Source organism: Stegodyphus dumicola, chromosome 5 (assembly GCF_044657685.1).
Source record: "Stegodyphus dumicola isolate Sdum_Otavi_A_Nest chromosome 5, ASM4465768v1".
Classification (NCBI taxonomy): Eukaryota; Metazoa; Arthropoda; class Arachnida; order Araneae; family Eresidae; genus Stegodyphus; species Stegodyphus dumicola.
In genome coordinates this window covers 144456388-144481778 of record NC_140772.1, presented here as the reverse complement: position 1 = coordinate 144481778, position 25391 = coordinate 144456388, and the positions used below count along the sequence as shown (strand labels likewise).

At 34.8% G+C, this 25391-nt stretch overlaps 2 protein-coding genes across 9 annotated transcripts in view; one reads left to right on the top strand and one right to left on the bottom strand.

The window, feature by feature from the left end:
* The window catches only part of LOC146997260 (inositol polyphosphate-5-phosphatase A-like), a 202156-nt gene extending 193898 nt beyond the window's left edge, over window positions 1–8258 (top strand). Inside the window, exon 6 of the mRNA XM_085816251.1 lies at window positions 7291–8258. Coding sequence (XP_085672377.1) covers window positions 7291–7307 — 17 coding nt within the window. The 3' untranslated portion in view covers window positions 7308–8258. The remainder of the gene's footprint in view (window positions 1–7290) is intronic.
* Window positions 8259–17044: 8786 nt separating this feature from the next.
* LOC118202263 (uncharacterized) overlaps window positions 17045–25391 on the bottom strand; it is a 280122-nt gene continuing 271775 nt past the window's right edge. For 7 of the 8 annotated variants that reach the window (XR_015040952.1, XR_015040948.1, XR_015040953.1 and 4 more), the window contains one exon: window positions 17045–17745. The gene's annotated coding sequence lies outside the window, so the exon portion shown is untranslated. Of the gene's footprint in view, window positions 17746–17827; window positions 18359–25391 lie in introns of those variants that run through there. The other variant, XR_004760375.2, reaches the window with a different exon arrangement.

Genomic DNA, 25391 nt, shown 5'->3' with positions numbered 1-25391 from the left:
CAGAAAAACTAATAAAAGAGATTATTTTACACTCAGTAATGCGCACTAAGTTCGCAACGTTTTAAACGCGTGGCGTTTTAAAAAAATCGGCTTTGACCACGCCGAAATTTTTGGAGTAAACACGCTGCACGTGAATCTGCGCAAATGATCAGCGAGAAATCAGGAGGAAACTAGCATCTGAGGGGCTAGACGCTTGTGCCTCGTGCCCGTAGCGTGGTTGCAGTAGTCCGAGATGGAAGCTCTTATTCCTTCTCCTGCCGCCTGCGAGGTTGGGTCAGTGATAAAGTTCTTGAATGAAGTACTGCGCCAATTGAAAATCATTGTCAGGTCTATGGGACAAACATCATGAGTAAAGCAGATGATGCATCGTTGGTCTAGGCAGTTTTCAGAATGTCGTCAAAGTGCTCATAATGAAGAGTGCAGTGGCAGACAGTCCCTCATCAACGATGATCTTGTTGAGCTTGTGCGGCAGCTTCTGATGGAAAACCTTCGCTTCACGATTCCGAAGCTGAGCAGCCATTTTCTGCAGATATCAATCCTTGTTGCAAGAGATTGTCACTAAGCACCTGCTGTTCAAAAAATTGTGTGCCAGGTGGGTGACGAAAAACCCGACATCTGAACACAAAATTGAACGCTTAGGAGCAGCACTGACATTTCTGTAACGGTATCACGATGACGGCGACAAGTTCCTCGATGGAATCGTCACGGGCAATCAGACTTGGATTCTGCACTTCACTGCGGAAACCAAGCAGCAGTCAATGCATTGGCAGCATAGTGGATCTCCAGTCGGGACAAAATTCAAACAGACGCTAACGGTACGCAAAGTGATGTGCACAGTGTTCTGGGACAAGAGGGGCATTCGGCTCATTGAGTTCCTTCCACGTGGTGAAACAGTAAACGCTGACCGTTACTGTGAAACACTGCGGAAATTGTGACGAGTCATTTGAAACAAGAGGCGTGGAATGCTTACTGCAGGTTTTGTGCTCCTATATCTGAATAAAGTGTTACCTTTACAGAAAAGTAACAATTTATTCAGATATATATATATATATATTAAAATAAACTATAAACAATAAATAACAGTGACTAAATAATATATAAACAAAACAGCCGCTGATTCATAATTAGCCATTTAAAGATTTTTTAATTCCATGTGCCTGGGCAAATATTTCCTCCATAATATCTTTAATTTTTGCTTTTCTATGTTCATCAATAGTAATGACTTCAAATTAGCTTGCTTCATTGCACTCCTTAATCTACTTTTTACAATTTTTTATTTTGAAAAATTTCTTTCACATTCATCGTTATAGATAGGGCGAGTACAAACGTATAAGCAAAAAAGACATTGGCATACACAATACTACATAAATTATATTTCAAGAGTAATTTATATGCACACAAGAAATTGCATTTAGCTTTGGATGAATGGATGAATGCTCATGAATAGATAGAGCTTTTTCTCTTTCTGACTCAATATTAGATTCAGAATAATGATTTTCAAATGAATTTTTTATGATTTTACATTTAATTACTAGGTCCTGATATTCGTCCTTAAGAATTTTAACCGGCTGTTACACCTGCATAATACTCTAATAATATAGAAAAATAGTCGAAAGTGTTCGGCGACAATGGCTTCAAAACGTTTTGGGGATCGAGAAGTGATATGTCTTGATACAACTTCCTATGCCCTTTAAACCTACTATTCATCGATTAAATGGCGTTATCCAATATAAAAGTAAAGACAATAACTTGTTTGATAGAGCACTGAATCTTAAGGATGTCTAAAGTGTGAAGAAATATATGAAAAACATGTTTTGCCCCTGTGGCGACTTGCCTATTACAACGCTGCTAGTCTGGTAACACATAACATTGAAAGACAAAATAATATTTATTCTATTCTATTGTTATGATTATTAACGATCTGTCTCACTTATTGTACTACCTTAATAAAAATTGTATTACCACAGCCCTCTACCCCCTTGGGGGCCGAATTCTCAAGGGTAGGGGACCTTGGGGGTCGAACTTCTGAAACTGGTTTTTAAGTATTCATGTTCCATACATTTTAAAGCAAGACTGTTGTGTACATCTGTTTCTTCCTTATATGAAAAAACGTAAAAACATGTTTTGCCCTCCTCTCCTTGGGTGCCGAAATTCAAAAATCTCTTCTTAAATGACGCCTTCAGTAGACAAGAAATTAGCTCCTAGTTTTTGATATCTGCATCTGTAATAGCTTTGGGCGATGATGTATAGACGAATGAATAAATAAATAAATATCAGGAATTCTTTTATATATAGATTTATAATTAAACAAAACGGCGCAAAAGGGAAAACACAAATCAAAATAATATATTATTTGATAGAAAATGAGAAACAACCAAAAATCAATATCAAATTAATTTGCACTGAGTAATGCGCAGCACTTTTGTAACTTAACGCCACGGCGTCGGTGCCAGCTGATTCCTTTCTGCATGCCGAGCTCCCTGACATAAACACGCTGCGCGTGAATCTGCACCAAGGAGGTTACACCTCCTTGATCTGCACAAATGATCAGGGATGAATCAGGAGGAAACTAGCATCTGAGGGGCTAGACGCTTGTTTAATTATCTGTCCAATTCTGGTGTGCCCTGTACCACAGCAAACACCTTCCCCGACGAGCAGGCGTTAATGGTATACACCGTACAGGTCGTCGTACAAAGAGACCACCATTGTGCAGCCTTCTGGCCATGGTAACACGCCTGTTCTGTATGTCTTGAGATTTTTCCCGCTGTTTGCTGTTTCTTCTTGCCTACAGGGCAATATAACGCTCTTCCGTTGTTGTGGTTGCTCGAGGACGAGATGTCGTCTAACAGATTTTATTCTTCCACATTTCGCACTGATGCAGCATCTCGACGTCGTTTAAACTGATATATGCCGTGCAATAGCTTCTCCAAAATGCTGATCTAACAACTCCAGTGATTTTTACACCCATCCGACACTCCCTCATTATGTCTAGCTGCAAATATGAGCATGTGTTAATGTAACTGCGCAAAAAAATATGACAGTTCTGTACGACTTCTGCTGGGCCGATTGACGAAATTCAAACTGCGCTTGTCATGTTTCGAAAGCTCGTCTTAGGACATAGATTTATTTATAGCATTACTCTAGCGTAGGTATTTTGAAATAAAGCCGGACTTTTCCTGAAATAACATATAAATTTTTTCCCATACTTCGATTTTACAAGTCAAATTATGCTTAGGTACTAAATTTTGTAAATTTTGGAGAGAAATTTAAAAATTTATGTCGGCGCATTTTTTTTTTTTCAGTTTGCGCCAAGAGTAATTCATTTGGCGGAATTCTTAATTTATACAAGTAGTAACCTACTTATTTTCCTTTTTTTTTTTCATTGATACAATGGCATACACCGTACAGGAAAAGAAGTCTATCGTTCATCCTTTCAAATAATTTTAACAAAGTGTGTAAACCAGATTTTCGTTACTATCGCTTATATTAAATATGCCAAACTTCAAAACGCACAAAATGTAAAGCCGGATATCTTCAGAAATTTTGAATAAAGAACTAATTGTTTGCAGGTGTACCTAGAAAGATGATGTTACATTAAGATGATGTCAAACGTTTTATTGGTTATAATGTAAAATGTTTTCGAAAAATTTAGAAAATTTATTTTAAAAACATATTTAAAAATAAAACTAAAACAAAAAAAAAAAAAAAAAATGTGCGAATTATATTTGGCCTAAATTTCGATTTCTGGAAGAAGGAATCAAGTAAGTGTAATAAGAAAAATCTATATTAATAAATATATATCAAATTTAATTAATGTCAAGGAGCTAAAATTTTGAGAGCTACGTTTTTAAAAACTACTTGTGCGATTTATAGAAAACTTGCACTTTGGCATTATTTGAATCATAGAATCGAAATGTGGTTCGTGTGTATGTGTGTGTATTTAATTATGGCAAAGCACACTAGGGCTATCTGCCTAAGGGGAGGGATGCCTTCGTGGAGGACTTTCTAAGGGAAACTGGCTCGTATATACGTTACACATGCAGCCAACCTGTTCGCGGGATTCGAACCTCGGACCGAACTACCAGCGACTTTACCGCTCGGCCGCTGGTGGGCTTAATGCACATAATGTTTTTGTGGATAAACATAATGTATTATATATTAAAGTAAAAGACAAACAAAATTATCAACTGATTAAATATTGCTTAGTTCTTCATATAAGTCCCTACAATTGTCTGTAATAGATTCAGAAAATTCAGATCTAATGAAATTTTAATAAGAAAATTTAATATGAACAAAAATAATTAAATAAAAAAGATCATAAAATTTGATAAAAAAATAATAAAATTTAGATGAAGTAAGATATTACAGAAACATTATTCTGAAATTCACTAGGGGTGAGAAATACAGTTTGCACAATTTAGCTTTCATTAATTCAATAGCTTCATTTATTGCCGGAAAAGTCTATAGTAAAAGTTAAAACCGGAAAATTTGATATTCTGTAGAGAGCCGTGCTGAATAACCGGTGAGCTGGTAGCTATTATAATCTAAAAGTTTTTCATTATTCTAATAATCTAAATAAAAGAAATTTAAGGATCAGTCATTTTTCAGTTAGACGTTATAGATATTCTGGAAAAAAAGATTAAAATAAGCAAAATATTTTCAGTCCAAGATATCCACAAAGTTCGCTATATCCGTTTTTAATTATATTTAGAATTTTGCTACAGCCGCATAAAGTAACATTTAAGTGTATAGAAAATTAAACAGGACCGAAATGTTAAATCGTTATAAGCGGTTCGCTATTCATGGTTTCAGTGTATTTAAAAGAGCTGTAGGTAAAATTAAACTCAAAGTAAAAAATCGACATTTTGAACTTTTTTTAAATACGGTAGCCTTTAAATATCCAAAACGGAGTTGATAAAGTATCATAATGTTATTCAGAACATATTTAAATAACTATGCTTTTAAAGCAGCATTTAGTTTCAAAAACTGAAGCATTACATATGACAACTTTTAGTCAAAATAATTTTAACTAGAGATGTAAGAAAAAATAAATTTCTTCAAATCCGATTCTGAAGAGAAAATTTCTTGAAATCCCTCTAAACGTTCAAATTTGATAACTTTAGAATACTTTTTTTAAGATTAATTGTAACGGAAGGAGCTTTCCTTAATACTCACTGACCAGTAAAGCCGTATAGCCAAAAATATTTTCTTGACGCCTTTAAGAAAATATGTATATAACCGGAAGTATGTATACCCCGAATCTTGAAATATGTCCAAGAAATTAAAGCAATATATTAAAAGTACATAAATCATCAGGATAAAAGTACATAAATCAACAGGAGCATCTTGGAATTAATATCAAGAAAATACCTTTTTCTCATGGTAATTTTGAGAAATATGCTTTCTTAGCGAAACCCTGTACCTATCAAAGTTTTAACTGAAGAAAAATTTAAACTGTGGATTTAGTAAAAATAGTCTTTATACCATTATTAAAAGATACAAATGAAAGTTTTATTTTATTTTCCTAGCGCTTAAATTTTACTCTGGCAGCAACCTCCCCTTCAAACTCTCATTTTCAACCCACGCTTTCTTGCCAGAATGAGATTTTAGTTTCGCGTTTTGTGCAAAGTAGGATAGGAATGATGAGGTGTGTTTCTTCAAACAGAGCGTGTTCAGCCTTTCGGCCATGTTGTTTCGTTACTAGTTGAAGCTTGTTATTTTACGGCACTGCATATTATTTGCCGGTTAACCTACGTTAGTTGTATGAGCCAAGAGCCAACTACGCGTTAAATTATCTCTGTGCAGCTTCGGCTGGTTATTCAACTTTTTATTAGTTTTAATCTTTCTTTCTATTTTGAATTACCGTCAAAATTGTTCGCGTGATACTGTACGCACGAGAAGTTTCGTCTGTGAAACTTTCTTCAGTGAATCTTTTCACTCTTCTTCTTGCAATGTTTCTGACATATCAGAAATTAGCGAATAATAGCTTTACAGTTCTATTAAGCTGTAGCTTTTAAGTAACCTTAATTCAACTAGAATCTTATAGTTTGTTTACGTTTACGAGCCATGTTACTGGAAAGTGGAAAATTTAGTTTGGGCTGCTCCAAGGCTTAAATATCCACCGGCGATAGTAAACCCAGTGGAGGGTTTGGGCTTCAAAGTCCGGACCATGAGGGACGCTATGAAACCCGCTGCGACTTTCGACGGAGAAGGTTCCATTATGTTGTTCCTGGAACAGATGAACTTTCATTTCGTACCATACCGTGTTTCAGAATGTTACAGTTACTACGGCAAATTTTGAAAGGCCAAGCATTAAGCTGGTATAAGGGCATAGGCAAGTTCCTGCTTCGGGAGCTACGAAGTGAAGCCTAAACTTGAAAAAGTTTAAAAATACGCTACCGAGAGCATTCCCATTTATACCAATTTGGTTCCTAAGATGAACCCTTAAATTCTAGTACTCTAATAGAATATTTAATCTGCGCAAATAAAACAGTGTAACACCATGTTAAAATATCGCTAAGAAAAGTTTTTAATAATTATTCCTATTTATTATCAACTATATAAGTAATGAAAGCAGTACCTTGAAACATTAATTGCACTGGATAGTTTAGTAACATGCAAAGAACAACTGGTTTATAGCGAACTTTCATATAAAAAAGCGTTGGGTTTCATATAAAAAAGCGTTATGCATAGAAAGAAATACAATATTTTGTCGTTAGGTTGTATTGGATCGTTCAGCTCAGCAAGCAATAGGTATGAAAACTGCGATTTTCTTCTGTAACAGAACTGAAATATTTTTATGGAGAATCATTACGGAAATGGATTCTGCTTCGCGTATCTTTATTTATCTGCTAAGATTCGTATTAATATTATTACGGTTAATATTATTACGGTTCATATTCTTCTGGGTCGACTGACGAACTTTGAGTCTTTCATGTCCCGAAAGTGCAACTTAGCAAATATATTAGATTACCTAGGTATTTTGACGCAAAATCCTATTTATTCTGAAACGACATACGGATTTTTTTCCATATTTCAATTCTACGACTGGAGTTGTGCCTAATATTAAATTTTGTAAATAGGGTGAGAAATTGAAAAATTTAGTGTGGTGCACTTTTTTTGGTTTGCGCCAACAATAACTCACTTGGCAAAATCTTAATTTACTACAATCTTTCATTATTGTCGCTTATAACAAACATGCCACATTTCAAAACGCGCAAATACAGGGTGTCTCAAAAAATGTACTCACAATGTAACTGTCGCTAACATGCTGCCTTTTTTTAATTGCAGGTGTAATTAATTCATGACAGCATGGCAGGAAATCAACTTAGCTTGGAAGAGAGGAAGTTTGTCCTGAAAGAAGAACTGGAAGACCGAGAACGCCATTGAAGTGCAAAGGCGATTTCAGAAGGGGATTCGCAAAAGCGCCACGAACGTGCCGAACCATTCCTGGCATCAGAGACAGGTTTGAAGCAGATGGAAAAGTTCTGGACGACCACGGACATCCACGAGCTCTGGAAAAGAAGAGCAGACTACCCTAACCAGACTCAACCTGATCAACTGATCAACCTGATCTCAACGAAGACTATCCTGACCAAAGAGTTCAATTCTGTGTGTGGAGCGATAAGACATCTTTTAAATTAAATGGCTCCATTAATAGTCATAATTGCACATTCTGAGGGCTTTGTAAATCTACATGTAAACTAAACAGGAGTAGCAATGTGGTGTGGAATATCCGCTCTGGGACCATTTTTTAACAGATCTGTCACTGATGAGAGTTACCTAAACTTGCTTCAGGAGTTTGTCGGTCCACAAATTTCAGAGATGTTTGGTGATGACGACAAAAATTACTTTCAGCAAGACGGAGCACCTCTGCAATACCATCACGACGCTCACTTCGACGCAGCTTTTCCAGACCCATGGATTGGAAGGAGGGGTAGCCCTGAATATCCTGCGCATTCCCCAGACATCACCCCATGGACTTCGTTTAGTGGGAATATCTAAAAGAAAGTTTATAGCATCAAACCAAGAACAATTGATGCATTGAAATTGGAAACTGAAAGACAATGTCGCGATATTCCTAACGACCTGTTCCGTGACGTTTGCGAATCCCTTGGTGTGCGTTAACAGCGTTGTTGTCTGGACAATGATAGTCATCCATTTGAACATTCAAGAACATGATTTCTTCTATTTGTCTTCTGTATTCGAAGCCTTTCCACTTCACTCTAATGTTCAGAAATAAAGTTTTCCTCGGCTAATCATTGGAATATAGTAACAGGTAGTTTGGCGATATTTTGGTAAGGCGATAAAGGTTACTAGCTAGGACTTTAGCAGTGTACATGGATAACTTCAAGAGTGTGCGCAATGCTATTTTTGTGCAATTCTGGGATGTTTTTTTAAGTGAAAATAGGTCGACGTGTACATGGATGATACCGTGTATGTGCAATTTTTAAAAAGGCGGCAAGCAGTGGGCGATTTTGCACTTTCTCCCAATTTCGCACCTAATTTTCGTCATGATTAAGCACTTTTGTTCCATAAAAGTTCTAGTATAAGCGTAATTCGGCTAGCAGATTGTTGGAAAAAATGTTAAGTAAAAAAAAAAAAAAAAAAAAAAAAAAAACACCTTTTTTACGTAAAAACAAAATGGCGTCCAAAACAAAACTAGCAGGTTCCTGTAGTAGGGTTGGTCGCCAAAAAATCGCCAAGTTACCATAATCCTAAGATTAACCTTTTCCTCCTTATTCGAAGTGCGACTACGTTTTTTTATAAATTCACGTATATCTTGAGAAATTTTGAATAAACTGTTAATTTATTCCAGGTATGTCTCGAAATAAATCTACTTTAAGATGATGGCGAAAATTTGATAGCTTTCAAAATAGTTATTCGAAAAATTCATAAAAGTTACTAAAAAATACAAACTTCAAACATAAACCAGAAAATACTAGGATTTTTATTTTAATTGATTCTAAATTTCGAATTCTGAATGAAGGAATGAATTAAATTTAATAAATAAAGAGAATATTTATAAATATATAGCAATTTCAATAAACATCGAGGGGAGAAAATTTTGAGAGTTTAGTTTTTAAAAATATATACTCGTGCGAATTTTACAAAACTTGACACTTTGGCATAACTTGAAACGTAGAAACCAAACATGGAAAGTAATATGTATGTGATTTCAGAAGTAGTCCGATTTCGTGCCAAAGTACCCACGTTAGAATAATGCTATATGTAAATCTAATATATATTCGAAGTTGCGCTTTCGAGATATGGAAAATTCAAGTTAAATTTCGTCAATCGGCCCAATAGAACGGGGAATTCAGGACTGTTCTATTTTTTTATGCAGGGTATACAATAATGAAAACATGAAATGTTCATTTAAGGAGTGATACGCATCCCTGAAAATAAAATATTATTTTTGCTGAAATAAACAAGAAAATTTATCCAAAAACTTTGCGCGAAAAGAAATCTCGGCGTAATTTTCTGAAAAAGCCATATTTCAGCAACGGAGTGCGATATGTTGAGGAACCAAGCTGCTCAAGCGAGGGTAAAAGGTTACTAATCAACAACGAAATAGAAAAAATTCCTCATGCTAGAAACGTATTAGCTCCTTGAAGGTAAAGAAGAATGCTTGTAGGCAGTTCAGTATGTCAAAATAAACAATACGGATAGGTTATTCGCTTATCTTAGAACACAACAATTTGTTTAGTTCTCTCATGAATATCAAGCCTCTTCTGTTTTAAAAATGACGACAGCAGCAATGTTGCTAAATGACAACTGAAAAGTTACACTTACATGTTTTATCTGTATGTATTATGTACTAAATGACAAGGGAGTACTTTTAGTAGACATCAGATATGAAATACCACTGAACTTTTAAACGTAACTTAGATTAATAAACTATATGATATTTTTTTGTACTGTAAGCACTTGATAATACTTTTGCTAGATTTCTAAAGTGAAGAAAACGTTACATAGTACAAGCGATGATGAATATGACAATTTGCTTCTCACGATCTACATCTTTTTATAATGCAACTCTTTATAAAGCATGATACTTTGGAAAAACATACTTAAGCGTTGTCTAAAATAACCCAAGATTTCCCGTAAACAAATACCTAATTAATTATTTAAAATTACTGTATGTATGTATTTTATAAACGAAACCACTCTCTGCAAGTACTGTGTAAATACATCTAATAGAGTCGTACAACGAAAAGTTTAAACAGGAATAATTTATGAATTTATATTCATGAAACCATGAGCACTGCAGCATTTAAATTTCGATGATTAGGTTCTCATTTATAAATCTCAAATGAATTTAATACATAAATATCACAGACACAAACAATAATAATAATAAGCAACAAGAAGTAGCACAACATTACACAGATTCTTATTAGATATTTAGCGTATGAAGCGTAATCTCTTTATGCTCGATATTGGAAAAACTGCTGGCGGATATATCAGTTTCCGTGATGGAAAAAAAAAAAAAAAAAAAAAAAAAAAAGGTTGATCTTTACATTATGGTAACTTGGCGTTTTTTTGGCAAAAATTTGGCGACCAACTCTCGTACAGCAACCCTCTATTTTTTTTTCCCGCCGCCATTTTGTCTTCACGAAGTAAAGACATGTTTCTTTTCTTTTTATCTACTGAACACTTCTTCCAACAATCTACTTAGCCGAATTACACTTATGCTAGAAATTTTATCTAACAAAACTGCTTAATAATGACAAAAATTCACTGCAAAATTGGGAAAAAGTACACAATACCATACTCCTTACGCGTTTTTCAAAATAACACATACACATAAATCATGTACATGCCGACTTATTTTTACTTAAAAAAACATCCCAGAATTGCACAAAAATGGCATTGCGCACACTCTTCACTATATCCATGTACACTGCTTTTTTCTCATAAATTAGAAAAATTTCAGGAAAATACATGACAATTTTCTCAATCTTTAAACCCGGTAAAAAGAACATATATGAAATTACCTGATCGCGAAACAGTATTTACCCTTTACAAATATGAACATTTCCACATATAAAATAAATAAAATATCCAAAAACTTTTAACCTCTAAATCATCCATTACATTATACACGTCACCAACGAATTCATACCGCAAGCATTACAAATACTTAGTGTCAAATATTTAAATTATTTCCATGCACGTTTACTTCAACTAAAACGTATACCAAATTCCTACAAACATAAAATTCACAAAATAACTAGCATTTAATTAAAATATAATTAAATTCAAAAACACTACTTAAAATATAAATGAGCACATACATTAAATTAATACATACATAACTACCCATTTCGAATTCACTTTAGTTACGGCTATGGGATCCAAAAATTCACGAACACTGTTTCACACAACACAGAATAAAGCCAAATACAAAATTTCCAGATTTTTCCCGATTTCCCCCCCTTTTCCGATTAAAGAACCGTAATTCGTCCATTAATATCACATGACATATCCCATGATCTCTCATTTCCCTCACACAAAATAATGCGTAATCGGAACTGAGTACTGCTCACATTATTACCAAAGTCCTTTAGTAACCAAAGTAGTAACCTTTATCGCCTCCAAAATGTCGCCAAACTACAAGTTACCGTATTGTAAAGATCAAACAAAAAAATGAATTTATAAAACTGTGGATCAACGAACACTGAGCCTCACATATATCATTATTATTCTGTTAGAGTTGTAAAGTTTGGCTTTCCACATACTGGTTGTTGGGAAAACCACACATATAATAAAAGTAAAAATTCGTAAGAAAAAATTAACCTAGTTTTAGAAAGTGTGGATCCAACTTGTATTGAGCCTCATATACAGTTAGTCACAAAAGTCTGCGTACAGACTAAATTTTAAATTAAAAAAAAACACTTAAAGCAAAGAAAAATGTATTTTAATCATTGCATTTTTTTCTTCTATTAGCTAAAACTGTAAGCTTAAATAAAAAGTAAATAATACCAGTGTAATACTTTTTAAATTTTTTCAAAAATATATTTTGTCAAAAAAATTCAGAAATTCCCTCCAATAAGTCTGCGCACGCTTTCAAAAAAAAAAAAAAAAAAAAAGCAAAATATAAGTTTTTTACATTACTTCAATACTTTGTAGGATATCCTTTATTCTTCAAAACAGCTTGCAGACGTCTGGGCATTGACTGAACTAGTTTTTCAGTGTCATCCGACGTAAATTTCGCCTATTCTTCCTGCAATTTACTAATTAGCTCATTTCGCCAAGTAATATTGTGTTTTCGAATTCATTTCTCCAATTTTGCCCACAAATGTTCGATTGGATTGAGGTCTGTTGACTGTGGAGGAGTACGCAACTATCTTGGAGTGTGATAGAGGAGATATTCCTTCACAATTTTAGCTGTATGTTTCGGGTCGTTGTCTTGTTGGAAAATAAAGGTATTAGAAAGGTTTAAATTTCGGGCACTGTCTCGTAGATTTTTCTTCAGAATATCCAGATAAACATACTTATCCATGACTTTAACAATAATGGGAAAATTTCCAACTCCTTTCGACGACATACACCCTCATACCATCACACCGTCAGCTCCATGTTTGACAGTTGGATTTAAATTTCTCAGATTCAGTTCTGTTCCTGGTTTTCTCCATACAATAGGGTGGCCATTAACTTTAAATATTGTAAATTTACTTTCATCTGACCAAATTAGATTATTCCAGAAGTCCTGCAAAGAGTTTAAATATGTTTTGGCAAAAGCAGTTCTTTTCTTTCTATTTGTCTCGGAAATGTATGGCTTAGACCTAGGTTTGCAACCATGATAATCGGCCTTTCGGATTCGTACAGTTTTAGGAGAAATTTCCTTGTTGCTAGTTAAAAAAATGTCTTTTGCAATGCTTGCAGCAGAAAGTTTAGGATTTTGTTTAATTCGTAAAAGAATTTTTCTTTCTTCTCTCTGCGTTAGCTTCTTCGGTCTCCCAAATATTGGTTTTACAGCAAGACTACTAGTGTCAAGATAGTTTTGAATAACTCTTTGCACACTAGAAAATGGTTTTGAAATGTTTTTACCAATATAGCGAAGAGTTTTACCTTCATCTCTCAATTTGATAATTAGTTGTCTCGTAACTAAAGGAATCTCTTTATTGGTTGTCATTTTCGTCAAAGAAAATAGAAATAACAATTTCCAATCAACGTAAAATTTGCTTCGGAAGTCAATGACCTTGAAAGTGTAACCTTCTTTGCATTCTCAAGTTTGAAGTTTAAAAGTTAGATAAGAAATCTCTTGCCTCCTTCGCGTTGTACGCAAACTTTATTGGCTTTGATTTCTGGCCACTTATCTTTTAAAAATTAGTGTGCATAAATTATTAGATATGAAAATATTACAGTTAAATAATTTCAAAGTCCCTTATTGAAACTAAATATTTAAAAAATAAAACAAAGAAACTACCCTTTTCGCACCTTAAAATTTGGATTTGATATTACTTTTCTTGATGTAAGCAGACTTTATTGAATAACTGTATGTCATTATTATTCAATAAAAGTAGTAAAATTTGGCTTTCCACATACTGGTTATTGGGAAAACCGCACATATAATAAAAAGAAAAGATTGACCAGTGATAAATAAAATATAATAAAATGAAAAATTGACCATTAGAAAGTGTGGATCCAACTCATGTTGAGCTTCACATTATTATTCAATAAAAGTAGCAAAGTTTGGCTTCTCACATACTGGTTGCTGGGGAAAACCTCACATATAATAAAAGGAAAAAATTGGTACGAAAAAATGAATTAATTTTAGAAATTGTGGATCGAACTGATGTTGAGCCTCACCTATATCATTATTATTCTGATAAAGTAGTAAAGTTTGGCTTTCCACATGCTAGTTGTTCGGAAAACCACACATGTAATAAAAGGAAAAAAATGGCAAAATAAAGTCTGTCATCAGAATGTCAATACTTCTACTGAATCCTTGGCTAAATCTACTGTAAATATTATACGGTAAGATTTCACTTCAAAAGTTTGGGTTTGCGTTTCTATACGTAAAATTTTCAGAAACCTGACAAAGGTCCATTTTCTCGTATTTAACGGTGAAAAAGCTTTAATTATTTAGAGTTCGGTCAATTCCAAATATAACGTCATCATTAGGCGAGATACTGATGTTTGCCGTAAAATACAGGTACACACTGTTAATCACGAGTATCAAAGATTATTATCCTTAAAAGTATTCGTCATCCATATCGGTGCGAAACAAAACTATTTTCAAAACACCTATTTCAACTGGTCAGCCAAATTACCCGTCGTGCATCAACACAGAAATTGTCACATGCAGGTTATAAACTTGGAATCTTACTGCAAGACTCTCTAAGCAATTAACTCCCAAAAATTACAACGCATTCAATAATATTTTGGAATCTGCTTTTTGTAACGTTTATCATCATTTTCCTATCCCAAGCAGGGAAGGTTGCTATTTAGGCAGTGAAGTTGGTATACTGCTGTCATCGTGACCGGATTCAGAAATGTATGCATGTATATGTTTGTACGTTCATACGCACTTACATATATACATGCATACATGAACACGTATATTCTATCCATGCACGCATACATAAATATATTTCTCAATACGATCCCCACAACAGAAGAGTACCATGAAGATTTATGGGTTTGCCAAAAAGGATGAACAAGATTTTCTTACCCCAGCCATATTCTGAACATAGTGAGTAAGCAGCAGGTCGTGCAAAATTTCATTTCGAAAGTTTGGGTTTGCTTGCAGCGTAAAAGTAAATATTGATTTCGAATATATATATAAATGTTTTATTAAAGAAAAATATATAACGATAGAAAAAAAATTATACGAAGTTAATTTTTCACTTAGATCAATCTTTAATAATTTTGACTGGATGAATAACATATAAAATAGCCCATATCTATTAGTTTAAGAGAATGTTTAATTCGCGATGACGCAAATGTTATTAAAATACAAAGTTAATTTTCCTAATGAGCACATTTTCTTACCAGTGAATAAGCACGCATTTTTACCCTTTGCAGGTAATGTTGCCAACAAGGGGACTTCCGTATTAACGCCACCGCAGCAGAAGTTGCGCTGATGCGCCAATAAAGAGTAATCGTGTTGTTCGCACGCAGTTATCTTTTGGATTCTTTTTTGCCTCGTTGTTTGCTGATTTTTGACGCCATTTTTTAGTGCTACGAAAATGTGTCTAAGATTTGCCAAACATCCGAGTATTACCCGAACAGTGGGTGGTATATGTAGATAAACAAAAGATTCGTTTGTTGTCACTGTTCCTAAAAGAACTGACTCACCCTTCTTTATAAAATTATAGAAAACATTGCAGATGGTAGCACAATTTATTCTGACAGATGGAAAGGTTACCAAACAAATAGAAAAAGGATTTATACATGCTAAAGTTAATCATAAATACAATTTTATTGATGCCGATACAGGAATTCATACACAAACAGTTGAGAGAATGTGGGGCAGTGCTAAATGGAGGAACAAGAGACAGTGAGACATCATTTAGCATCTTATTTAGCAGAGTTCATATGGCGACAGATTTAGGTCGAAGAAAATAGACTGTTTTGAATCTATGTTAAACTCTGTATCAGAATTTATGATTTGTCGCAAAAATTTTAGGTGTAGTTTGGCGCCACTTAAAAACCGCCAAATCTGCAGCTGCGGTGGCGTTAATACGTAAGTATCCCAACAAGTCTAAGATGTATAAAATAGTAGTTCGTCGAAAATAGTCAAACGTAGCTTTGTCCAATCGGTTACGAATGCTTCACACTTGAACACCTTCTAAATGCTCACAGTTTCACAACTGAAAGCCAAGAGAAATTTACTTTGTTGTTTAAAATCAAAATTAATTATCGTCTAACGGTAATATAGTAAGCTGACACAAAGGAAAATTATTCAAATGCCTACTATGCTGAATAAACGTTGTTTTATATCAAAAGCTGTCTTAAGAAATTGTATTCGGTTTTATATTTGAAAGGCAGATCGTCTCGTGTAAGATTTCTTTTTATTAAATCACATATTAAAAGTGTACGATATTACGCGATTGTCAGTATGTACTTGGCTGCCTTGTTTCAGAAAGCATTTTCGGTTACTCACTTTGCAAAGTGTGAATAGCTTACCCGAGTAACAGTGTTAGATTCAGTTCCTAGAAAGCAAACACATAAGTGCATTGTGCTTTAAGTGCTAAATCGGGGGTATTTAACATGGCAATCAGAATTGCCATTTCTGTGGTATCCGGGGTATTTCAGACAACCAAAGGGCAACATGGCAAGTCTCGGAGGAGGAATGCCGTTTCTGATTATTGTGACACTTGGGCAGTTGAATTTTTCCAATAAATGTTTCAACTTTAGTGCTAAGATAAATTAGCTAAGTAAGATAACGGATTTGGTAAAAATTTTCATCAGGAATAAGCAGGGCCTGAAACGTGGAAGGGGTACCTTAGTTCTGTACTTTGTTACTTGCACAACTTGATGCCCTTTAAAAGCTAACTCGGTAAATAATTAGAAACAATGTTGATAAGTGAATTCGAGAGTATGCCTCCAAGAAGACCTTTTAAAAGGGTTTCTTATTGCGCAGGTTAAAGACATTGTGTTTTGCTAAAAACACAATGTCTGCTAGAAAATACTAACTGAAGATCCTATGATCATTTTCAGTAGTCGGCTCAACTTATAGAAATTCACCGTTCATCACCAAAGAACTTGCATTCTGGTGGTTCATAAGATAAAGATTTTACAGAGGTGTAAAAAGCTTTACCCTTTCTAGGCTTGACCATATTTGGTGTGGCCTAGCTGGGATTTGGCTGCTGCTTTTGCAACCTTACACCTGCCTAGACATTATTATCATTTAAATTACTAGAACTTAGAAGGTCAGGGTGAACAACACAATTCACAGCCATGCCAGAATTTACATCATTATTAACATTTACATCAGAAATAGCATTAGAAACATTATTAGATATACTGTATCATCATCAATATTAGCTAGAAAATCTATTTAGCAAAGCAATAGAGAACTCTGGCTTAGTAAGGTTAATTCACTCGTCCGTTTTATTGGGTTTTGAAAGTCGCAATTATTAACATTATCAATGCCAGAAATTTCAATTTTTATATTATTAATTTACAAAAGGATTTATAATTGGTAAACTAACTCTATTTGCAAACAAGATATCTCACTTACCCCGGAGAACACATGACCCGAAGAACTTGACATGAAGAGTCCAATATCCTTAAAAGAGTCTACACAATTCACTATTCATATCACAGCACGATGCATCGAGCACACTTAATCCATAAGAAAAGCACACTCTCAATAAAAAGAAAAGCACACTCTCAATAAAAAGAAAAGCACACTCTCAATAAAAAGAAAAAAGCGAATAGAATTCCCAGAAATAGCAGTTTCGTCGGACATGGTTAAGAGACGTACTAACATTGGGAAGGTATACATCGTAATGAATCTTGAATCCAATTCTTATGCTTCATTTTCCCGGCACAGGTTACGTGGAACCGTTTCAGAAATCAAGTGTTTCGTGCAAAGATAAAAGTTCTTCAATCAGCAATGTAATAGTAGAAAGTTTTCAAACGACCTAAATTTACGAAGCCCCTTGGAAGTCAACGTGCCAGTACGCAAGTGCCGAAATAAAGAATACCGAAGGACCTTCCGAATATTCTAAAACACACGTTGCTTCGTTCTCGGCTGTCACAACTTGTACCATTCATCCAGTTACCCTGTAAAATAAAAATTTATGTAGAGCTGTTATAGATATTTCAGAGTGGGAAAATTAATTAAACAAATTAGAAAATTGGGTACTTTTCCGTTTTGCCAGCGCAGACGATAAAATCGCCAGTAACGGTGAAACTGATGCCAAACGGAATATCTTCGCTGGTAACCTTTTACGCGTCGTTTTCAAAACAATTCGCAGCTATTTCTTATCATATTGATTACTGATACTGGCATACAATTACGTAGATTTTTTTTACCAGATAGTTCAATTTTATGCCCCTCGCGGTAATTATGTCAATTAGGATGCAATCATACGGCTCACCCGAAGGCGAAAGTACAGAAAAGGCAAGGTCAAGGATTAAATTCATCAATTCTGATGACAATGCACTAGCGAAATAAAGCACTGCGGTTTTACATAATTTCTGAATAAGCTACTCGTAAGAATTGAAATAATTCTTGCATTTAAACTTGTATCCCAATTTTAAGATTTAACTTGAAATTAATGTAAATAATTACTGAGAGAATTAGATTTTTGTAGCGTAATTTACGTGAGATGAGATCACTTGGGGTCACGTGATATGAACCGACGAATCAGGATTTTGAATCACAAAAGCACAGTAAATTATTGATCTCATTTTACAAATTTATTGTGTTTATTTATTGGCTTTTTGCAAAAATTTAAACGATATTAAAAGGAAAAAATAACAATAAAATTCAAACTACAAAATTCTTAGAGCTAACACTTGTTAACATTTTTTATGAGTACACTGTATGTTGTCGTCGATAAAGTCTGCTTGGCGAGATTTGCACCGGCGGAACGGAAAAGTACCGAAAATTGTTATCGTACAAAGCTAAATTACACGCTATTTAGAAATTCTGATATAAAATTGATTGATTTAAAAAACTTGTCACCTGTTAAATGAATGCATTCCGAATTTACTCAGTTATTTTTCCAAAATACATTTAATTATTTGCTTGCGATTAAGATATAAATTAGGTATAGATTTCGAGATGGAAAGTTATGTTACAAGTTGACTGAAACTAAGATCAACAAAATTCATAAAATCAATTATTCCGTATTTTTAATTATCTTACAGAAATGAATTTATACTAGCAATATTTGAGCTTGAGGTCATAATGAAAACTTTGCATCTCCAAATGTTCTCAATTCATCGATCAAATTTTAAGACAGAACTAGCGGGCTGCTGACAAAGCAAAATTTAAAAGTTCTCTGCAGCTCTGGAAAGTAAATATATAAAAACATTTCCAATATGAATGAAATGAGTTCATTCTTTCCAAGCAACAACCAGGTCCTAAATAATCTTTTATTGCCAACCCAAGAAACAAAAACTTTGACACCTCAGGTTAAAACGTATGACGTCATGATTTAATTTTAATGTAATATAACAGAATTTACTCAATAACAATAAAAGAATCAACGTGGCATTAGCATATCACGTCCTTTATACTAACCTGAAACAAAAACGTTGCCGATAGCAACCATTTATTTAAAATGCTGACAATGAAAAATTTTCGACATACAATGACATCACATGCTATAACGTGCTTTCTTCAAAGTTCGAATATGACCTTGTAATAATAATACGATTAAAATTTGGCAACATATTTTTATTTCATATTTTATAAAACTTACTTTTTTATTAATAAATAAACTCTGCGATTTGAATGCGAGCAGTGGCAACACTTTTCCAAATAAAGCAGATTTTTTTTTATCTCAGCGCGATAGACTGTTGCCTTTCGGAAAAATGAGTGAGAAAATTAGCGTTTTCTGAGTTTTTAATCAATATCTTGATAAATCAAAGTCGTACGAAGAATGAGAATGATCAACATGGCTTTCCACGAATTTTTGGAATCCCGGGGGGAGGCATCTCTGGAAGCTTAACTCCCTGCAGTTCTGGAAGAGATAATGCCACAAACAGACAGACGCACACAGATGAAAGTAGCTAAATGTTTTTACCTATTGAAATCAGTCAAAAGAAATACAAGAATAATATATACAAGAAATGAAGAAGTCCAATTTAATGATTTATTACATTTACATAAATATATGAAAATTATCCGTATTTTTCTGTTTCAAATGATACCGGCATTTTTTGTACAAGTTTCCTACTTGCACTTTTTTTTTTTTTTTTTTTTTTGTTTTTGTAGATCGGCGGCAATGAATATTAATCTGCTATGAGATAATGACATATACCAATGGTACTCGACCCCATTTGAGGTCGCAAAAATTTATAGTGGGTTCCCAAAGTGCATAAAATTCTATATTGATGGTTAGAGTCGGCGCTCTTTTTGGAAACGCGAAATTCTCTTGGGGGGTTGGTTTGCATTTTTATGGGGCCATAAAGTTTAATACGAGATATAGAGTATTATTTTTTCAGTTTCTTGTTCCTTAATGATGTGATTTTACTGTAAACCTTACATTGTATACATTATGCAAATGATATTCCATTCTTTAATAAAAATCATCATGTGAACCTTTACAGCAGAGGGTAAAAATGAAATGATTTCAGAGTTGTTTTTGTTATCTTCTATCCTTCGATGTTTCAGGAATTTCGTTACTACGCTTATAAAAGCTACCTAGCCTCACATATAACATTTTTCAATGCATTTTGAGTCGCTCGTTAGTTCTTTAATTTTAGGGCAAAGAGAATAATAACTTGTAAGGTATGTTTTTATGGACAGATTTAACTTCATCATTGACTCCAAATAACGCTATGTCCTCAGATGTAGAATGCAATTCGTTATTTTTAAAGTCCAAGGAAAAATTGTATTTCCTTAGAAAGTCCAATTCGAGTATGCAAGAATCAGTGATCTCTGCTACATATGCCGTGTGATGGTAAGCGGCACTTCCAAACGTGATCTTAGCATTTACTTTTCCATCGATGTTGATCTTCTCACCGGACACAGTCTTTAGGGTAACGCAGGGCGGCGTCCAGATAAGTTTGCTTCCCAGTTGTTGAGCCAAATCTTTTCGGATGATGGTAACGTTGGCTCCTGTATCTATCGTCATATTGCAGGGAACTCCATTAATATGTCCTATTATGAAAAGTCCATTACTGCCGCCTCTCACTGCAGAAATCTGAAGCGCTTTAAACTGGGCCTTTTCATGATCTGGCAACCTCCGCCCCGCGAGATGGCCACTAATTAGTTTCCCTGCTGTTTGTTAGGAGCGGTCTTAGCATCCGTGCCCTGGGGTGTTCTGCAGTTTCGTCGGATGTGTCCTTCAGCACCGCAGTTCCAGCACTTTACGGTCGGTTTCTTGTCACCAATATTCTGTCTCAAGGCGTTCAGTTGTCTAGTTAAATCGTCTAGACGAGCAGTGACTTGATCCCCTGGCTCCTGGACTTGAGCAGCTCTGACTGGATGGCGGTCTCGACGGGTGGCTTGCTGGGCTGCCTCAAATTTCATGGCATACACTAAAGCGCTTTTCAGATCTTTAACATCCGCCATTCGCAGTGCTTTCTGTATTTCAGGGTCCCGGATGCCATCGATGAAATATTGCAGGGACAGGATTTCCCTTGTTTCTGTCGGGAACTCCGAAAAGGCGTGATGTGACAGCCTTTCAACATCCGTGGCGAGCTCCTGAAGCGTTTCGGTGAGCTTCTGTTGACGAGATTTTAATTGGAGCCTGCTGTAGTCTTTTAAACATTTTTCGCCGAAGCGCAGCTCCAAAGCGCCGGATAGAGCTTCGAAATCTAGCCTTCGATTTTCGGGAAGCGTCTGCAGGATATCCGCTGCGTCGGCTCTCAAAGAAGCGGCGAGATGACAGGCCTTAGCTTGGGAATCCCATCCATTCGCATCCGCCACGATAGAAAATTGTGTCTTATACACCTGCCAGGAGGTCTTCCCATCATATGTCGATAGCTTCAGAGGTGGACGAGCAGGCATTGGTAAGAATTTAAAATCATCACTCCTGCTCCCTGCCGACGCTATGAATTTCTTTAAAGTATCCATTTCTTTGGCAACTGCAGAAACTCTCTCATCAATTTTTTGTTCGATTTGGTGTTGGACGGCACAAACTCTTCCTTCAATTCGTTCCTCCACAGCAGAAACTCTCCCTTCTATATGTTCTTTTACAGAAGAAACTCTTTCTTCTATTTCTTCTTTCACCGAAGAAACTCTTTCTTCAATATGATCTTTTACGGAAGAAACTTTTTCTTCAATATGTCCAACTTTATTTTTCAACTGCGTCAATTGTGCCTTCCATAGCTTCAAATTTATTTTCTATTATGCAAGTAATTTCTCTTTTCATGTCTTCTTGACCAGCTTGAACGGCTTTCATTTCGTCCTTAACGGATTCCTGGCCCAATTTCATTTGTTCTTTAATTTCTTCTTTAAATGAGGCAAAGGCTGATATTAACTGCCTTAATTGCTCTTCCATCGCTCTTGTTATTGGCATTCAAATCCCACTTCTGACACCAAAAATTGTTGCGTGCGTACGGGTTCGTTATGAAATGAATGCACAAGTCTGATGAAAAATGAATAAAAATTTATTATTATTACAACAAAAATGCTTACATTTTCTCAAATTATCATGCAGTATTACAATATCTCACAGTAGTTATCTTTTAACTACTCAAATGTACAATAGAACGTAATTCAAAACAGCTAAAGAACGCTAATCCGCGAATTCGCTATAATCAACAACAAACTAAGCGACTACTACAAACTGAGATGTTTTCCTCCTTTTATAAGATTTTTAAATCACGCGCTAGAATTTTCCAGTACTTTCTCGAAATCAAAAGAGATATTTATTTATTTAACGCACGCGCTCTTGTATTTTTAATTTTTCCGGCTAGCTTTCTTTTACTATTCGTCACGCGCTGCACTGCGCGAGAAATAAAACCATTTAATTTATAATTGAACTAACATTAGCTTTTTAAATACCAAATTCGTAACAATATTATGCAAATGATATTCCATTCTTTCATAAAAATCATCATGTGAACCTTTACAGCAGTGGGTAAAAATGAAATGCTTTCAGAGTTGTTTTTATTATCTTCTATCCTTCAATGTTTCAAGAATTTCGTTACTACGCTTATAAAAGCTACCTAGCCTCACAAAGAACATTTTTCAATGCATTTTGAGTCGCTCGTTAGTTCTTTAATTTTAGGGCAAAGAGAATAATAACTTGTAAGGTATGTTTTAATTTTATAACAGTTATTTTAATTTAGTGAACCTTTCCTGTCTTAATCTCGTTTCAATTTAAAACTCCCTACCAGAATGAGTTATTAGAATGGCGTTGAATGCAAAGGAGGGAGAGAATAGTATTAAAGTCAAGTTCAACTGACTTCGACACAACAACTCTATTTTGGCTTGCTATGCAGATGACACCGTGTTAGCTGTGAAATCTGCAAATGTAAATCGTGCAGTCAAAAAACATCCAGATCTTTATTCTTCCGATTGAACAGTGATGAGAACAATGGAAAATTCAAATGAATGCCTCAAAGTCACAGCTCTTGATCCTTCGGAAACGCAAAAGAAACGCTCCGATCAAAAAAACAACTTTCTTTATTCAATGAAATTGTTCCGGTGGTTTCCCAGGCCAAATATCTTGGTGTTTATTTAATGTTGGTGTCCTATTTAATGACCGCCCTACTTGGACACATCACGTTAATAATGTGCGTGAAAGGAGACTTAAAATCATGAAATGCTTATACGGTATTATTGGGAAATACTCTCCACTGGACTTGGACAAGAAGAGACTTATTTAACTCTCCGTTATCAGCCTAGTCATGACTTCCGGTTCGCAGGCATGGGTTACTATCTCCGACAGGGAACTTTAGAAGCTTCAGGTGATGCAAAGCAGATATTTTCGCATTATTACAAATGCGCATTTCTATGTACGTAAAATATGTCTTCACGACGATCTTAAGATCGAATCATTGGCAAAGTTTCTCAGAAAACTCAATGAACGCTTCTATCAGAAAGCACAAGAATGTAATATAATGAGCCACTCTGAACGTTTTAGCAACGAGATTCTTCACTAGATGCCAGTAGAATGGTGTCTCAACACCAGAGTACCTGGGCAAAAGCCCTACCCCTTGTAGAACACAATTAAGACGATTTGAATCACATTAAGGTTAGCCAGGACTGAGATATATGAATAGGATATAGGATAATTAAATTTTTAAAAACATTTTAATCTATATTTTTAGGCAGAATGTATATCTGAAGGCCAGAAAGCAGTCGAGCTGGTGATGTGATTTCTGAAAGACGAGAGATTAGCACATGACATATCAAGTGTGAGAATGATGGTGCCAGAGTACACGAAGGGATGCAAAAGATTACAATACCAAGAAGCGAGACCAGCGATAATATTTTAGCAAGATAAAATTTAGTTAGACATGTTACATATGACCTACACAGATATTCTACAGAATAAAACGCATGGTACAGATATTAATATGTGCAAATATAAGGATAAAGGATACAGTAAGCACATAACAGTAGTTACATAATCCATTTGTTAAAATAGCTAGAGACCTGTCCATATAACTGAAGTCATTAAAATCGTAATCAGCAATTTTTACGGCAGGGTTGGTCAGGGAAAGTTGTTTAGTATGAAATTTCTTCGCCCATTTTCGACTTTCATGTTCAGCTATAACCAAAAGTTTCATACATAAAGTTTAATGTGCTTTCGCATCTGCTCTGCCCAAAAATCTCAGCGGAATATGTCTTTATAGCATGATTTTTGACTTCATCCTCATCACTCATTTAATGCAAAAAAAAAAAAAAAAAAAAAAAAAAGGCTGTATATATATATAATGTTGTATGATCTTAAATTCATTTAGTGCGAAATCGAGTTATTCTACTACTTGCGCAATTGCTGCAAAGTAAGTTAATAATAATTTATTTACTAAAGAATATTTATTATATTATCTCCTAAGACTAATTTTAGTAGAATTATCTTAAAAGAGTGAATCCATACTTAGTAAGTTCAATTTCGAAAAATGTTTTAAAGTAACTTGAATGTAAATTGTTAAAAATGTTTAACGGGGACTGGAATTAAATCATGAATAACGAAATTTCAATTGTAAAAAGAAATAAATTAAAAGCAAGTAATTAAATTAAATGCAAGTAATCACTGCTATTGATCGGAAATTAGTTGACTTTTCAAGGGGAACAAACCAACTCCCGTTCAATGAACAATATTTAAGAAATAAATACGAAGGTGTTTCGTCCTTTACTCGAGCAATAAGGCGATGCCAAACCGGCAATTCAAGCTAGGCCATATATAGTTTTCCAGTTTATGAAAAAAAAAATTATTTTATGTATTATATCTTGTTTTCAGGACTCACTTAGGCATTTCTGTCCCTGCACCGCTACATGAAGCAACCAAAGGAAGAGAGCCGGTATACAGCTTGCAAGCTAGAGACTGCGACAACGGCAAACGGAACTTCGACACAGAGAGCTAGGATTCGTGAACAGCGCGCGTTTGCCTTTGGGATACGTCTCTCTAAGCCGTTCTTACGCTCGGCCGTATTATGCGCTTTTTGATAGTTCGCCGGCTAGTTTAAGATTACGATTAGATTGGATTGTATTATTAAATTAAATTATGGCAAAGCACACGAGGGCTATCTGCCTGAAGGGAGGGATGCCTTCGTGGAGGACTTAAGGGAAACTGGCT